Below are 12,512 nucleotides of genomic sequence, written 5' to 3'. Positions count from 1 at the left end.
ATCTAACACTTCTCAACCCTATACTGTGCTGTTCCACACTGTGCTGCATCACTCTCAAGCTACTGCTGTGTTTGGTGACTCAATCCTAGAATATAAACACTGTACAGTTTATCAAACTCAGTTTATGATACAGTAGATTAAGCCAAAATCTGATTAGGCTACCTAAAGCTTATTTAACTAGCTAAAATAATAGCTCCTACATTCCTTGAGCATCTGTACATTTTCTCCTTTTAACTCCACCCTGTCTCATTTCTGTTTTAGCTTTTAAAATGCTAACTTAAGAAATATTTGATTTCTGCATTGCCTGAATAGGAGCAAACCATAGAATAATTTAGACAGTTTGCTAACAGTAAACTATACCTTCAGTAAGTAATGTAGCTAGCTAACGTGGCTGATGTGATACAGTAGCTCACCATGTTAGTTGGCTTGATTTAGCTGGCTAGCGCTAATTGGATAGCTTGCCAGCGATTCCTGGCAGACTTAAATCTCGTTGTTGCTAAAGAAAACATTGTTTAATCGGAATATTGACAAGCTCCAAGGTATACTCACTCATAAAATCTGAGAGTTCCCTATCCCATGCCATGAGCGTACAGCATTTCTAATCTGACAGCTGACTGACTGACTGACAAACGGAGAGAAAGTGAAGAGTAGGCTACCCAGGCATGAATTGTGATTTATTGTAATGGTGAACATGCAATGGCTGCATTCTTTTGACAATAAAGACAGAGAAAAAATGTAAAAAATGAAATGTTGATGATAGATGTGCCGGGATTGAGCTCTGGCTGATGACATTTGTGAACCTATGTGCCAGCGCTGAGCCCCCGCCAAATTTAACCCCTGAGCATATCCTCTTATCGGATGTAAAACAATGCTGAATTAAACTTTTGGGTTGGTCCAATTTTATCTATAAAGTGCTTCTCTAATTTTTGTGGATGGAATGTCGACCGAAAAATAGAGCCCGAGCCAAAAAAGATGAACAAAGCGATGAAGAATCTCTTGCTAGCGACCATGCTAGTGACCATGCTAGCGACGCCATAGCTAGCACTAGCATTAGCCCCCACAAGGACGCACATGCCACGGATAATTCTGAAACTGAGAACACCATCAGTAGGATGGCTGTTCGGTTGAGGGAAATTTGTGAAGGAAACCAAATTATCTCCCAGAAAATCAATTTAAAATCTGCACAACTCAAAACTTCCATTGATGGAGTGAAGTCTACCTTGGAAGGCTTGCTATCAAGAATAAATGAAGCTGAGCAACACATTAGCAATATGGAGGACAGTGTCAACGAACTCGGTCAACTCGCTAAACAATTGCAAAACGACAACAAATCTCTCAAGAATAAGATGGATCAGCTAGAGAATCACAGCAGGCGGAACAATGTATGTGTTGTGGGGCTACAGGAAGATGGCGAGGGCCGGGACCCTGTCAAGCTTTTCACCGGATGGATACCAGAGGTCCTAGGCGCAGATGGACCGATGGAGATCGAACGCGCCCATAGAACCCTGAATCCCAAGCCCAGACCAAATTAGCTGCCTAGACCTATGCATAGTTCTATTTTGGCCAATGTTACAAGCTAGCTCGTGCTAGCTAGATAGCTAGCAAAATTGATTTTTTTCATCTTGCTTGCTGTTCGCTAACGTTACCTAGGTTTACCTAGGGGTTCTCTCTGGTTTGCATGAATGTATTGGCTACTTCAAGTTATGCATTATGGCGAGCAGCAGGACACGGGTTACAATGAGCTAACCAAAATTAGGCAAGGCAGTTACCGCTCTTCAATGTTGTTATCCCAACACCAAAACGGGCTAACATCACCCCCACCACGACACTTAGCTAGCTAGGCTAATTGTACTTGAAATGTTGGTATTGTGTAATGGATGTAACGTTAAAGGTCAATTCAAAACGATTCCTTGTTTCTGCAGCCTGATGGTGGTGACTACAGCTTCCACAGCATCAGCTTTCACAGCACTTGATCTTCACTCCGAGAGGAACATAACGTTACACTAATCAGTAATCACAATCAAGTATTTCAGAGTGCCATGTAATAAGTTACGTTAGATGCTGTAGTGTGGAGATAACGTTAGGTCTTGCTATGCAGATTCCAAGAAAGATAAAGTTAGCTAGCTAAGTTAGCAAGCTAACGTGAGCTAACAATAGCTAGTTAGCTAGCTTACCGGTCTAGTAGAAAAGTAGCCATGTTACCATGCGACTTTATCCCATGAAACTCCATAAACTCCATCCAAGGAGCAAAGGCTGGTCCGATATTTATCAGAGTTTTGCCCCTTCTTCGGTCAATGAGCTTTTGAGATTCGTATCACACGGTTCGCCAGGGCTCAGGCGGAGAAGCAGGATGACGAAACTCGGCCATTTTACCAAACGTTTAGCTGAAAAGATTGAGCGGAAGTGGACGGAAAAGCTGCCGTTTTATAGTCGCACACACACTTGATGCTAACCAACATCTAGAATGCTGCTAATTCATGGAAGTATAACGTTAGTTGGCTAGTGCTAATCTCACAGTGGTGAAGATAGAATAGTAGGGGAGAACCGGGTCAAAAGTCGCGCGGGACCAAAGTCGCGTTGCCATTTTCTCCAGAATGACTGGACCTGCAATCACGTGGTTAAACATTCCTGCGCATATTACCGTGTACGACCTCCGTTCAAATTTTGGGCGCGATCGCAGCATATTTGACGGAGAGAACGACGGAAAACCACTTTTGCCCCATATAAGTAAAATAATGGTCTCATAAGCATTTTTCGATTGTAAAATTGTGTTCACTTGTATTAGTTTGCAAACATATGCACTTTTCTTAGCACATCTGCTGGCTACATGATAGCATAGGTTTCAAGTTTCGTGCGATCAAGTCGTGCCTGCAAGCCAGGGAGAAATGACAGGAGACCGTGGCGGGGCAGAAGTCGCGTCCCGTAGAGGGACAGAAGTCGCGTTGTGATGGCTTAGAACCAGAGGGGTGCGCGAGTGACATTTGGGCAGAATGAACAGGTCAAATGTAAGCTCTCTTAATGATCTTTCTAATGCTATTGACCAACTTTGTATGCAGATTATCACTTACCTATAGCCTAAATACTGTGGAGAAGCAGACGCAACTTGATGTGATAAATTGACATTTCACTTCGAGCGAACGCACTGGCAACTGACTGGTAAGGGTCTCCGCGCGCACCTGGATAAGTGAGGTCAACTAGGGGTGGTCTTTCCTGAAAGGATGATAGCTGCTAGGCTGTTAAATTCCTGGAAGAAAGACAGCTCATAGGCTGTTATATTCAAGTGGAAACGAGACAAGGAAATGACTAGTGCAGACTAACCATTCGTCTAATAAATTAATTTCCTGCCGATAGGCTATCCTATCGCCAAACATTGCTGTTAACCCCGCATTATTTCTATGGATTTTGAACCTATAACATTGATTACTTTGATACAAACATGATATTATGTCTAATAATACATTCGTTGAAAGTAAAGAGAATTACATGCCCAAAAAACAGAGATAGGACACATTTTACAGCCGTGCGACGTTTGCCCCTCTCCAATGAGACTTCTGTCCCGCTCGGCAGGGACAAATGTCGCATTGCACTCGGTCCGTTCTCGCCCTATTTATGTTAAGCTCTTATATCCTAGCACGAAAATTACAGTTTATAATAGTGAAGGACATGTGCAAGTTGTGTGTCATAACATGTGGAATCTCTATCTCTATTAATTTCGGAGTAAATGGAATCAAACCAAAAAGTGCGACTTCCGACCCGGTTCTCCCCTACCTGGCAACCCAGCGCGCAGTACCAACGCTGTAATACTATTGGCTGGTATGATATCAACAGTGTCATTGTCGGTCCGTCAAAATTTCATAATGTAATAATTTCAGACAAAATATATTTTTTTATGGAAAGGCAATACTTTTACTCTGCAGCCTTCGCAAAGCCCTATGGATGTATTACTTTTGAAAACATGTTTATTTTAATCCACATATAACATATTATACCTTTAATACACCACCAGCAGAATTCTCCATGTTATTACACCACCAGTAGGCCTCTCCACATGTTATTACACAATCAGCAGACCACATGTTAATACACCATCAGTAGACCACATGTTAATACACCATCAGCAGACCATTCCACATGTTATTACACCACCAGCAGGCCTCGTCACGTTATTATTCCACCAGCAGACCTCTCCACATGTTATTACACCACCAGCAGACCACATGTTAATACACCATTAGTAGACCACATGTTAATACACCATCAGCAGACCATTCCACATGTTATTACACCACCAGCAGGCCTCGCCACGTTATTATTCCACCAGCAGACCTCTCCACATGTTATTATACCACCAGCAGACCACATGTTAATAGACCACCAGTAGACCACATGTTAATACACCACCAGCAGACCATTTCACATGTTATTACACCACCAGCAGGCCTCTCCACATGTTATTACACCACCAGCGACCATTCCACATGTTATTACACCACCAGCAGGCCTCTCTCGCCCCGTTGGATTTCAATTGGCTCTTTTTTAAGTCCATTCTTCATCATCCAGCTCTCCCTCACACACTCTCTTTCTCTCCCCCTCTCTTTCCATCTTTCTATATCTTTCTATCTACATCTGTCTCTCTCTCTCTTTCTAACTTTCTCTTTATGTATATCTCCCTTGTTAGTTTTTCTGGCTGAGCTCTGTATATGGTTCATAAGAACAAGGGGTGGTTGAACTTCCTCAGGTCTTCTTCATAGACTTGGTGGAATTTCTCGTCTTAAAACTTGGTCATGTAATATGGACTCGGTGTTGGGCGAGTGCCAGTAAAGCGGTTTTATTATTGTGCTTTGTGGAAGCAGATCAGGATGGCGGAGGTGGAGCAGGCGTCTCTGAGGTCGGAGCAGCTGTCCGACAAGTCCTGGTCCCCGGCGCTTCCTGATGACCTCAGCCTGGATGAGAACACCGCCTATCAGCTACTGATGCAGGAGGACAAGGTACACATGCTGGGGAGTGTGTGTGTGTGTGTCTGTGTTTGTGTGTAAGAGAGAACAGGAGAGAGAGCAAGAGAAAGAGAGAGAGAGAGAGAGAGAGAGAGAGAGTGTGTGTGTGTGTGTGTGTGTGTGTGTGTGTGTGTGTGTGTGTGTGTGTGTGTGTGTGTGTGTGTGTGTGTGTTTGCATGTGTGAGAAGCAATTGAATTCATTGGTGTGATTTGAGAATGGAACCAGCCTGTGTCCTCCCTGTCCTCTGTCCCTATAGCAGTAGTATTTAAATGTCCTCCCTGTCTTCATACAGCAGTAGTATTTAAATGTCTTCATACAGCAGTAGTATTTAAATGTCTTCCTATAGCAGTAGTATTTAAATGTCCTCCCTGTCTTCATACAGCAGTAGTATTTAAATGTCTTCCTATAGCAGTAGTATTTACAGTAAATGTCCTCCCTGTCTTCATACAGCAGTAGTATTTAAATGTTTTCCTTTAGTAGTAGTATTTAAATGTCCTCCCTGTCTTCCTATAGCAGTAAAGCTGCAATAACTGATGTATTTTTCACATTTTGTCAAAACTATTTTAAACCACCTGACATCAGATTGTTTAATTGAGCCATAGTGTCCTAATAGCATTCAACTTCAATGACTCTTTGCTCCGCCCCCATGCCTTAAACTATATACGTTTTAGGCCTTTCATTTATAAACAAGTCTCTAACTGCCAGCGGTACAAGTCTCTTAATGTCAGCGATAGAAAAGCGCTTACTGACACTTTAAATGTCCTTCCTGTCTGCCTATAGCAGGTAGTGTTTAAATGTCCTCCCTGGCTTCCTATAGCAGTAGTATTTAAACGGCCGTTCCTTCGGAATCCACTGTGGCCACACTGACAGCCCAGTAAATTAATAAATCCTTATCTTCTCCTTGGTTTCCGCCCTTGGCAGCTAAAAGCCGGAGATGCCGTCCCCTCCCTCGTTCATTCCTTTCTCTGGTTTATTTTCTCCACACCCCTTCCTATTACACATCCCCACCCCACCACCTCACCCCCTCCCTCAGGTTCTCCTCCTAACATCCCTCCTTCCTCCATGGCCTCGTCTTGTAATCACTTAATGCCCCAGTGTGGGAGAGAGATAAGCTCCAATGAGGGAGAATGGCCCTGATCTCCCAGTGCACTGGTTAGGGAAGGGGGCGGGGGACAGAGAGGGAGGGAGAGAGAAGGGGAGCAACTGAGAGAGTGAGAGAGAGGGGGGAGAGAGAAAGGGGAGAGAAGGAGAGAGAAGGAGAGGAAGACAGAGAGGGAGAGAGAAGGGGAGGAGGAGAGAGAGAGGGAAGGGGAGGAGGGGAGAGAGGGGGAGGGGACACAGAACTGAGATCCAATGGTGGGATTACTCACATGTTGTACAGTATGTAGGCCTGGTGGTGTGTGTGCGTGTATGTGTGATGTACGTATGTATGTGTGTGTGCACGTGCGTGCCTATGTGCGTGTGATGCATATGTGTGTGGGCGTGCTTGTGTGTATGTGTGTGTGTCCCTGCGTGTGCTATGCTTAAGGCTTGCTGAACAAAATAAATATCTGCTAAGAATCAGGAATAATTTACCGCAAAGTACCCCAGTGGACACACAAGAATGCATAATGCATGACCACCGACAGTAGCACCAGGAGGTCCCTATAGAGCCTTATGGGCGATGATCAGGTGTGTAGGATAGAGAGACTTATGGCCGATGATAGATAGAGGTATTCAGAGGTAGTCATGGGGAAATATCCTGCTGTGTAGTTGTGTATTTGTGTGTGTGTGTGCGTGCGTGCGTGAATACATGCATCTATGCATGTTATTTCCATATATAAATGTAAAGTCCCCACCCCTAAGCGTAGTTCACTAGGTATACAGATTTCAGATCTTCTACTATCTCTAGCTGTCACATTTCCTTTCATCATTCTGCTGTTATAACCAGAAGACTTGAAGGCTCAGCTGTGAGGTTAACAGTCTGTTACGTGTTGCCCTGCCCCCCTCCCCTCAGGGCGGCGGCAGCAGTGGCTCTCACAGCTCAGAGGAGGGGGCTGGAGGGGGCCAGGGAGCCGGCCCCCAGACCCAAACGGGGGCCCTCATCTCGGGGGCCGAGGACGGGGACACCCTCCTGGAGCTGGCGGTCCAGCTCGGCTGTGCGGGAACGCCGTCCCGCCACAGCCCAGGTGAGGGTGCTAGCAAACACATGCACACTAGCGTTGAGCCAACAGTGGCCATATTGAATCTATGCGCAAGGGTGTTTTAGTTAAGATTCAAGATCAAAATTATTTTATTTGTCATGTAATGTATGGTGTACAGTCACAGTGAAATGTTGCTGCCAGATTATGCTAGATAAACTCTAATACTCAATTACAAATTAAAATTTACAGTAAGTAAATGGTAAATGGACTACACTTATATAGCGCTTTTCCACCTTAGCGGCACTCAAAGCGATTTACAAGGGCCTCTCATTCACCCATTCACACACACATTCGCACACCAATGGCGGTAGCTGCCATGCAAGGTGCTAAGTATCATTTCTATAAGCATAACATTGATGGGATGTTGGGATGGGATAGATACAAATCTGGATGGATTATGTTCATGCTATATGGATTTGAATATATAATAAATGGGTGGTGGGGGTTATGGGTGAGGTGTGTACATGCTATAGCTATAATAAATAAAATCCCGGGGGGTGTTAGTCATATGCTTTTCACACTGGTTAAATACATTAGCAGCCATATTAGGTTGTACCATCGCAGGTACAGTATCAGCAGCCATTTTAGGTGATACCAATGCAGGTACCAGCAGCCATTTTAGGTGGTACAAAATACCAGTGCAGGTATATAAGACGAGGGTCTTTCTTCTCGTTGGGTAGGTGCAGCATCCTGCAGCAGTAACCAGGGGGTGGGTGGAGACAAACAAAGAGACGGAGCCAGTGGTGGCAGCACCTCGCCCCTGTTCCGCCTGCCTGCAGAGTTCTTCCACCCTGCGGCCGCTGCCATCCCGGCGCCCCCTAAGGGCCAGACGGGGCGTACCACCAGAGGGCTCCGCCTGACCTCACCAGCCTCCTGGGCCTCCCTGCGCTCCCCGGGAGCCCACAATAAGGTGCTTTGCACACAGGTACAGAGAAAAGATAACCAGCCTCTCTAACAGTTTGCTGTTGCAGAACAGATATTGTCTATTGATCTCCTATCCTATTTCAGTAGAATTTTTGGTTACTTGGGCAACGACTTGGTCCAAGTAAACCTCCGGGGTATCAGTCTGCAATAATAGTCAAACGCTAGCAAGTTATTTGGTGGTGGGATAATTATTTACACACCTCTCGACTGTTTTCCCTTTGGGTGGCTCAATAAATAACTGCTTGTCATTTTTAATGTTAACTAGCTAACTACTGCCGCTGCCATGTAGATACTAGAAACAACCTTATGTTTGAACCTGTACCCGCAGTATGTCTGAACCTGAGAAGAGCTTGTGTAACTACAGTATTTTTTGCCTGAATTATGAATAGGGTCGATGGCAGGCTTGCCAAAGATCAAGTTACAGGCCTGCCTTTAATTAAGATGCTAGCTAGCACCAGAGGCAAACTAAGGAAAGGTCAAAACAGCAACGGTTTGACTCTTTTTACTAAGAAGGTGCAAGAGAGGGAAATATTGGTTGACGGATGTGTTCAGCTCTCATCAAATCCACACCTGACCTCCATATCTCCTACCACCACTACCACCACCCCTACCCCTCTCTCTATGTCCCCCAGTACCCGTCCCACAGTGACTCGTCCCTGGCCACGGGGAGCTCTGAGGGCAGCCTCCAAACCACCCTGGAGGAAGGACTGAGCTTCAGCATCTCTCCCCCTCAAAACCTGGAGCTCCCCCTACCCATGGCCCCTTCACCCCTGCTCTGCCCGTTGCCCCTCCCGGACGAGGGCATCGGCTGCGGCCCCGGCCAGTCCCTCAGACCCCGGCCCAGCCCCTCGTCAGCACTCACCCTCCAGGCCACCAGGGGCCACCAGCGCAGCCAGAGCAGCGGCAGGGGCAGCGCCAGCCCCGGCTACAACAGAGAAGACTCCATGGACCCCTCGGACGAGGACCTGGGCATCGTCATCGGCTCGTCCACCGGCGGCTGCAGCTCCAGCCAGGCGGGCAACAGCGAACACTTGTCGGAGACGCTGAGCAGCGTGTCGCTGACCTCGCTGCTGTCACCCGGCTCCCTGACGGCGCCCCCCGGGGTGAAGAAGTGCAACAGCACGGGCAGCCTGAACCAGGGCACGCTGTCGGCCAGGGCCAGAGAAGGGAAGCAGATCCTGGGGCTGAAGGCGGACCCCCAGGGCAGGTTCCTGGCTGACCCCTGGGTGGGGGAGAGGGGCGGGATGGGGGGAGGATGCACGGAGGAGGGGCAGCCGGGGGTGGCGGGGTTGAAGGGGAAGAGCTCAAGCCAAACGATGGTGGTGTTGTGCCGGAAAGACAGATGAAACCTGCCGCCCCCCCCCACCCCCGCCCCCCTCTCCCCCCGCTCTGTTTTATAGTACGTCTCTCTGGTATTTAGGATTAAAATCAACCCATTGATGTCCCTCACTGCCCCCCTTCGACAGAGAGAAGTCTGAAGACAAGTAATGTTCCGTATTCCAAAACCCCTTCCCACTGACTCTTTACGTTCGTAAAACCTCCCTGTCCTATTTCGTGCTACCTTGGGGAGGGGGTCAGCTGGACGGGAAATCGGACGGTCTATGAGGATTATAAGTGGTCCCATTGAGGGGTGGAGGACCTGGCATGGGCCTCCACCTTCTGGGCCAGTAAACAGGGTGGAGACCTGGATGGTTCTGTCCACACACTCAGACAGACAGACAGACAGACAGACAGACAGACAGACAGACAGACAGACAGACAGACAGAATAGGAGGGTTGCTGCATCATATCAGGGAGAAAAAAACACACACCAGTCAACGAAGACACCGAGAACGGACAGAGGAGGAATCTTAATGTGTGTGTTCATTTATTTTTATTAAGTTTTTTAAGTTTTTTTCTCTCACCGTCATCACCGGAGCTGAAATGCAAAAACAGACACAGGATCCCGAACTAAACTCGCTTATCAAGCCCACAGGCTGTTCTTTTGAGAACCAGCCGCGCGGGTCGAGTTGAGAGTCATCCTGATGCGGAACCGGAGGATTGGTTCTGCGAGGAGAGCAGATCCTGATCTGAGACCCATCTGTCCTGGCAGATGGAGACAACGGGTCGCTCTGTGTTTGGTGGATGACTTGTTCTGCTGAGATCTGGATAAAAGGAGAGGTGGTGTAGAGTTCAGTGGGGGAAAAAAGTGTGTGTGCGTGCAGGGGGGGTGGGTTAGTGGATGTTTGTGTAAGAGCTTTGCCTCAGGTAGCCAAGGCATGCGTTATTTCACCACCGTCACCCAGGCCTCAGGCCTGTAGGCGAGCAGTGGAGGGATGTGAACAGAGAGACACGTTGGTGAAGGGCTCAGTCCTGCATGCAGAGGAACATGAAATAGGCTTGTTTATCTCCACACATTCGCGTAAACAGGAAGAGGAAGGAGGGGAAAAAAGTGTTTTGTGTCCTCACGCTAAGACAAACTCTCCTCATGCAAACGACAGTGGTGAAAATGAGCAGCCTTGACGGGGGCTTAGGGAATATCTAAAGCCCTGATACAGTTTGTTAACGAAAGGATACATGTAGAAACTAGACTGAAGCACACATCCTGTTGCCTCACTTCCTCTCACTCTGCTGTAGGATGTTGGATATGAGGACCAGACCACTAGCGCCTCCTAATGGCGCCTGCATGAGGGAATTGCATTTTACCACAAATTTTACTGTATAACGAAGTGTATCAAGATGTCAATGTTGGATGATTAAAGTGTTATTTCTATTCTGCTATTTTTTTAGAAGACAGAATATAGGAGCGAGAAAGTGTCATTGTCACTTTGTCCCGATAACCTTACCCTTACAATCTGTCTAACTTTACTTATTGTCTAAACCTTTTTTCTGACAGTTGCTTCCAGTTTTATAATGTGAGGTGAAGAGAAAAACACTTTTTTTGTAAGGTGTGGTAAATGGAGAAGACAACCAAGCAAAAAAATTTAAACATGCTCTGTGTGCTTAAGAAAAAGGTCCCCCGGGCACACATAACTTTAGGAATTTTGGTTCCTCTAGGAATTTTGGACTTTGGAATCCCAGTGGTCAATCAAAGCAGGGAAAGGCCATATTCACTCAGTGCACCGGAGCATTTCTAACTCACAGACATTCCTGGACTGAACTAAGGACATTGTCGCTTCTAGCCTCCTATGCTAAATCTAAGGACAAGGAAAACTTTCATTTGAGTGCCATCACCCAACCAGTGGCATATCCAATTATTGACACATCAAAAGTTAGCATAGCATGGTTCTGCGATTTGCAATAGGATGATTCTCCTTTTATGAACAGTACTCAATGCACTCATCCCTCCTCTTCCTCCTCCCTCACACACGTAGTGCAGTAGCAAAACCTCTAGTTTGATATCCCGCTGTCACTGTAATCATGAACAAAACTTTTCCAGCATCTTTTAGCGACCTTTCATGGTATGCCACTTAATACATCAGAAATGGAGATGTTAATCTCTATCCTATCTAGAATAGACTGCTGTATCCCTGGTGTTTGTACTGTTTGTACTAGAAATGGGAGCGGGGGGGGGGATCTAGGGTTGATCTGTTTTGATGAACTTCATTGTCATGCAATCACTGGTGACTATGTTCTATCACACGTTGGTTCATTAATGATTCTAGCTAAGGTTGTGTGTTTGACCTTTGGGAGGAGTGCCAGCCCCTCGCACCTGTCACGTCTTGTTTTAGCGATATTATCCAGGAGGGGAAGCATGAAAGTGTGGGTTGGAGGGGAGGAACATGACGCAACCATGAAGGGCTGTTTTAGCTTCGAAGATGTTCTCATATCTTCAGAGACAAACCGTTGTTTTCGATGAATATGGCATCAAAGCTAAGCCTGACAACACAGCAATAAATGTTCTATGTGTATGCCCTGAGAAAATGATGTCAACATGATTTTTATCTCACCACTATATTAATGTATCCTACACTCGAGGACATTTTCCAGAAAAAGTTGCAATGTTGCTGTGGAGCTTGTTTCTGCCTTTCTGAACTAATAGTGAATCAGAGTGCATATCCATGTACCTCCTAGAGACCAACCAAGAGGGAGGTGTTCTATTGGATGGGGATGAACAAATGAGGTAACTCAGGGTCAGAGGTCAAACCACTAGAATGTTCAATACATTTAACAACAGATATACTTGGGACTATAAATCTGAACAATAACTTTTGGTATTTTTGATGTGCATGGATTATATGTTACCATTGGTCATGATGACGCCTTCCAAACATGCATTATATAGTGAATGCCAAGTGAAATGCAACTCACATCCACTTCTTTGATTGACCAATCAATAAAAACCACTGATGAGGAAACAGAAAACAGCTTTTTCCCAGAAGCAACCCCTCTGACCTCCACTCCATAATTAAATATGTGTACATATGCACA

At 46.1% G+C, this 12,512-nt stretch overlaps 1 protein-coding gene across 1 annotated transcript in view; it reads left to right on the top strand.

The window, feature by feature from the left end:
* The window catches only part of LOC311309679 (voltage-dependent T-type calcium channel subunit alpha-1I-like), a gene marked incomplete at both ends in the record, with an annotated part of 221,941 nt that extends 212,493 nt beyond the window's left edge, over positions 1-9,448 (top strand). The window contains 4 exons of the mRNA XM_084439007.1: positions 4,851-4,988; positions 6,992-7,163; positions 7,859-8,103; positions 8,735-9,448. Of these exons, the coding sequence (XP_084295133.1) occupies positions 4,851-4,988; positions 6,992-7,163; positions 7,859-8,103; positions 8,735-9,448 (1,269 nt within the window). The remainder of the gene's footprint in view (positions 1-4,850; positions 4,989-6,991; positions 7,164-7,858; positions 8,104-8,734) is intronic.
* Positions 9,449-12,512: the final 3,064 nt, after the last annotated feature.

Source organism: Borostomias antarcticus, assembly GCF_949987555.1.
Source record: "Borostomias antarcticus genome assembly, chromosome: 5".
NCBI lineage: Eukaryota > Metazoa > Chordata > Actinopteri > Stomiiformes > Stomiidae > Borostomias > Borostomias antarcticus.
Note: the sequence above shows the minus strand (reverse complement) of the source record. Positions and strands in the feature narration are given on the sequence as shown.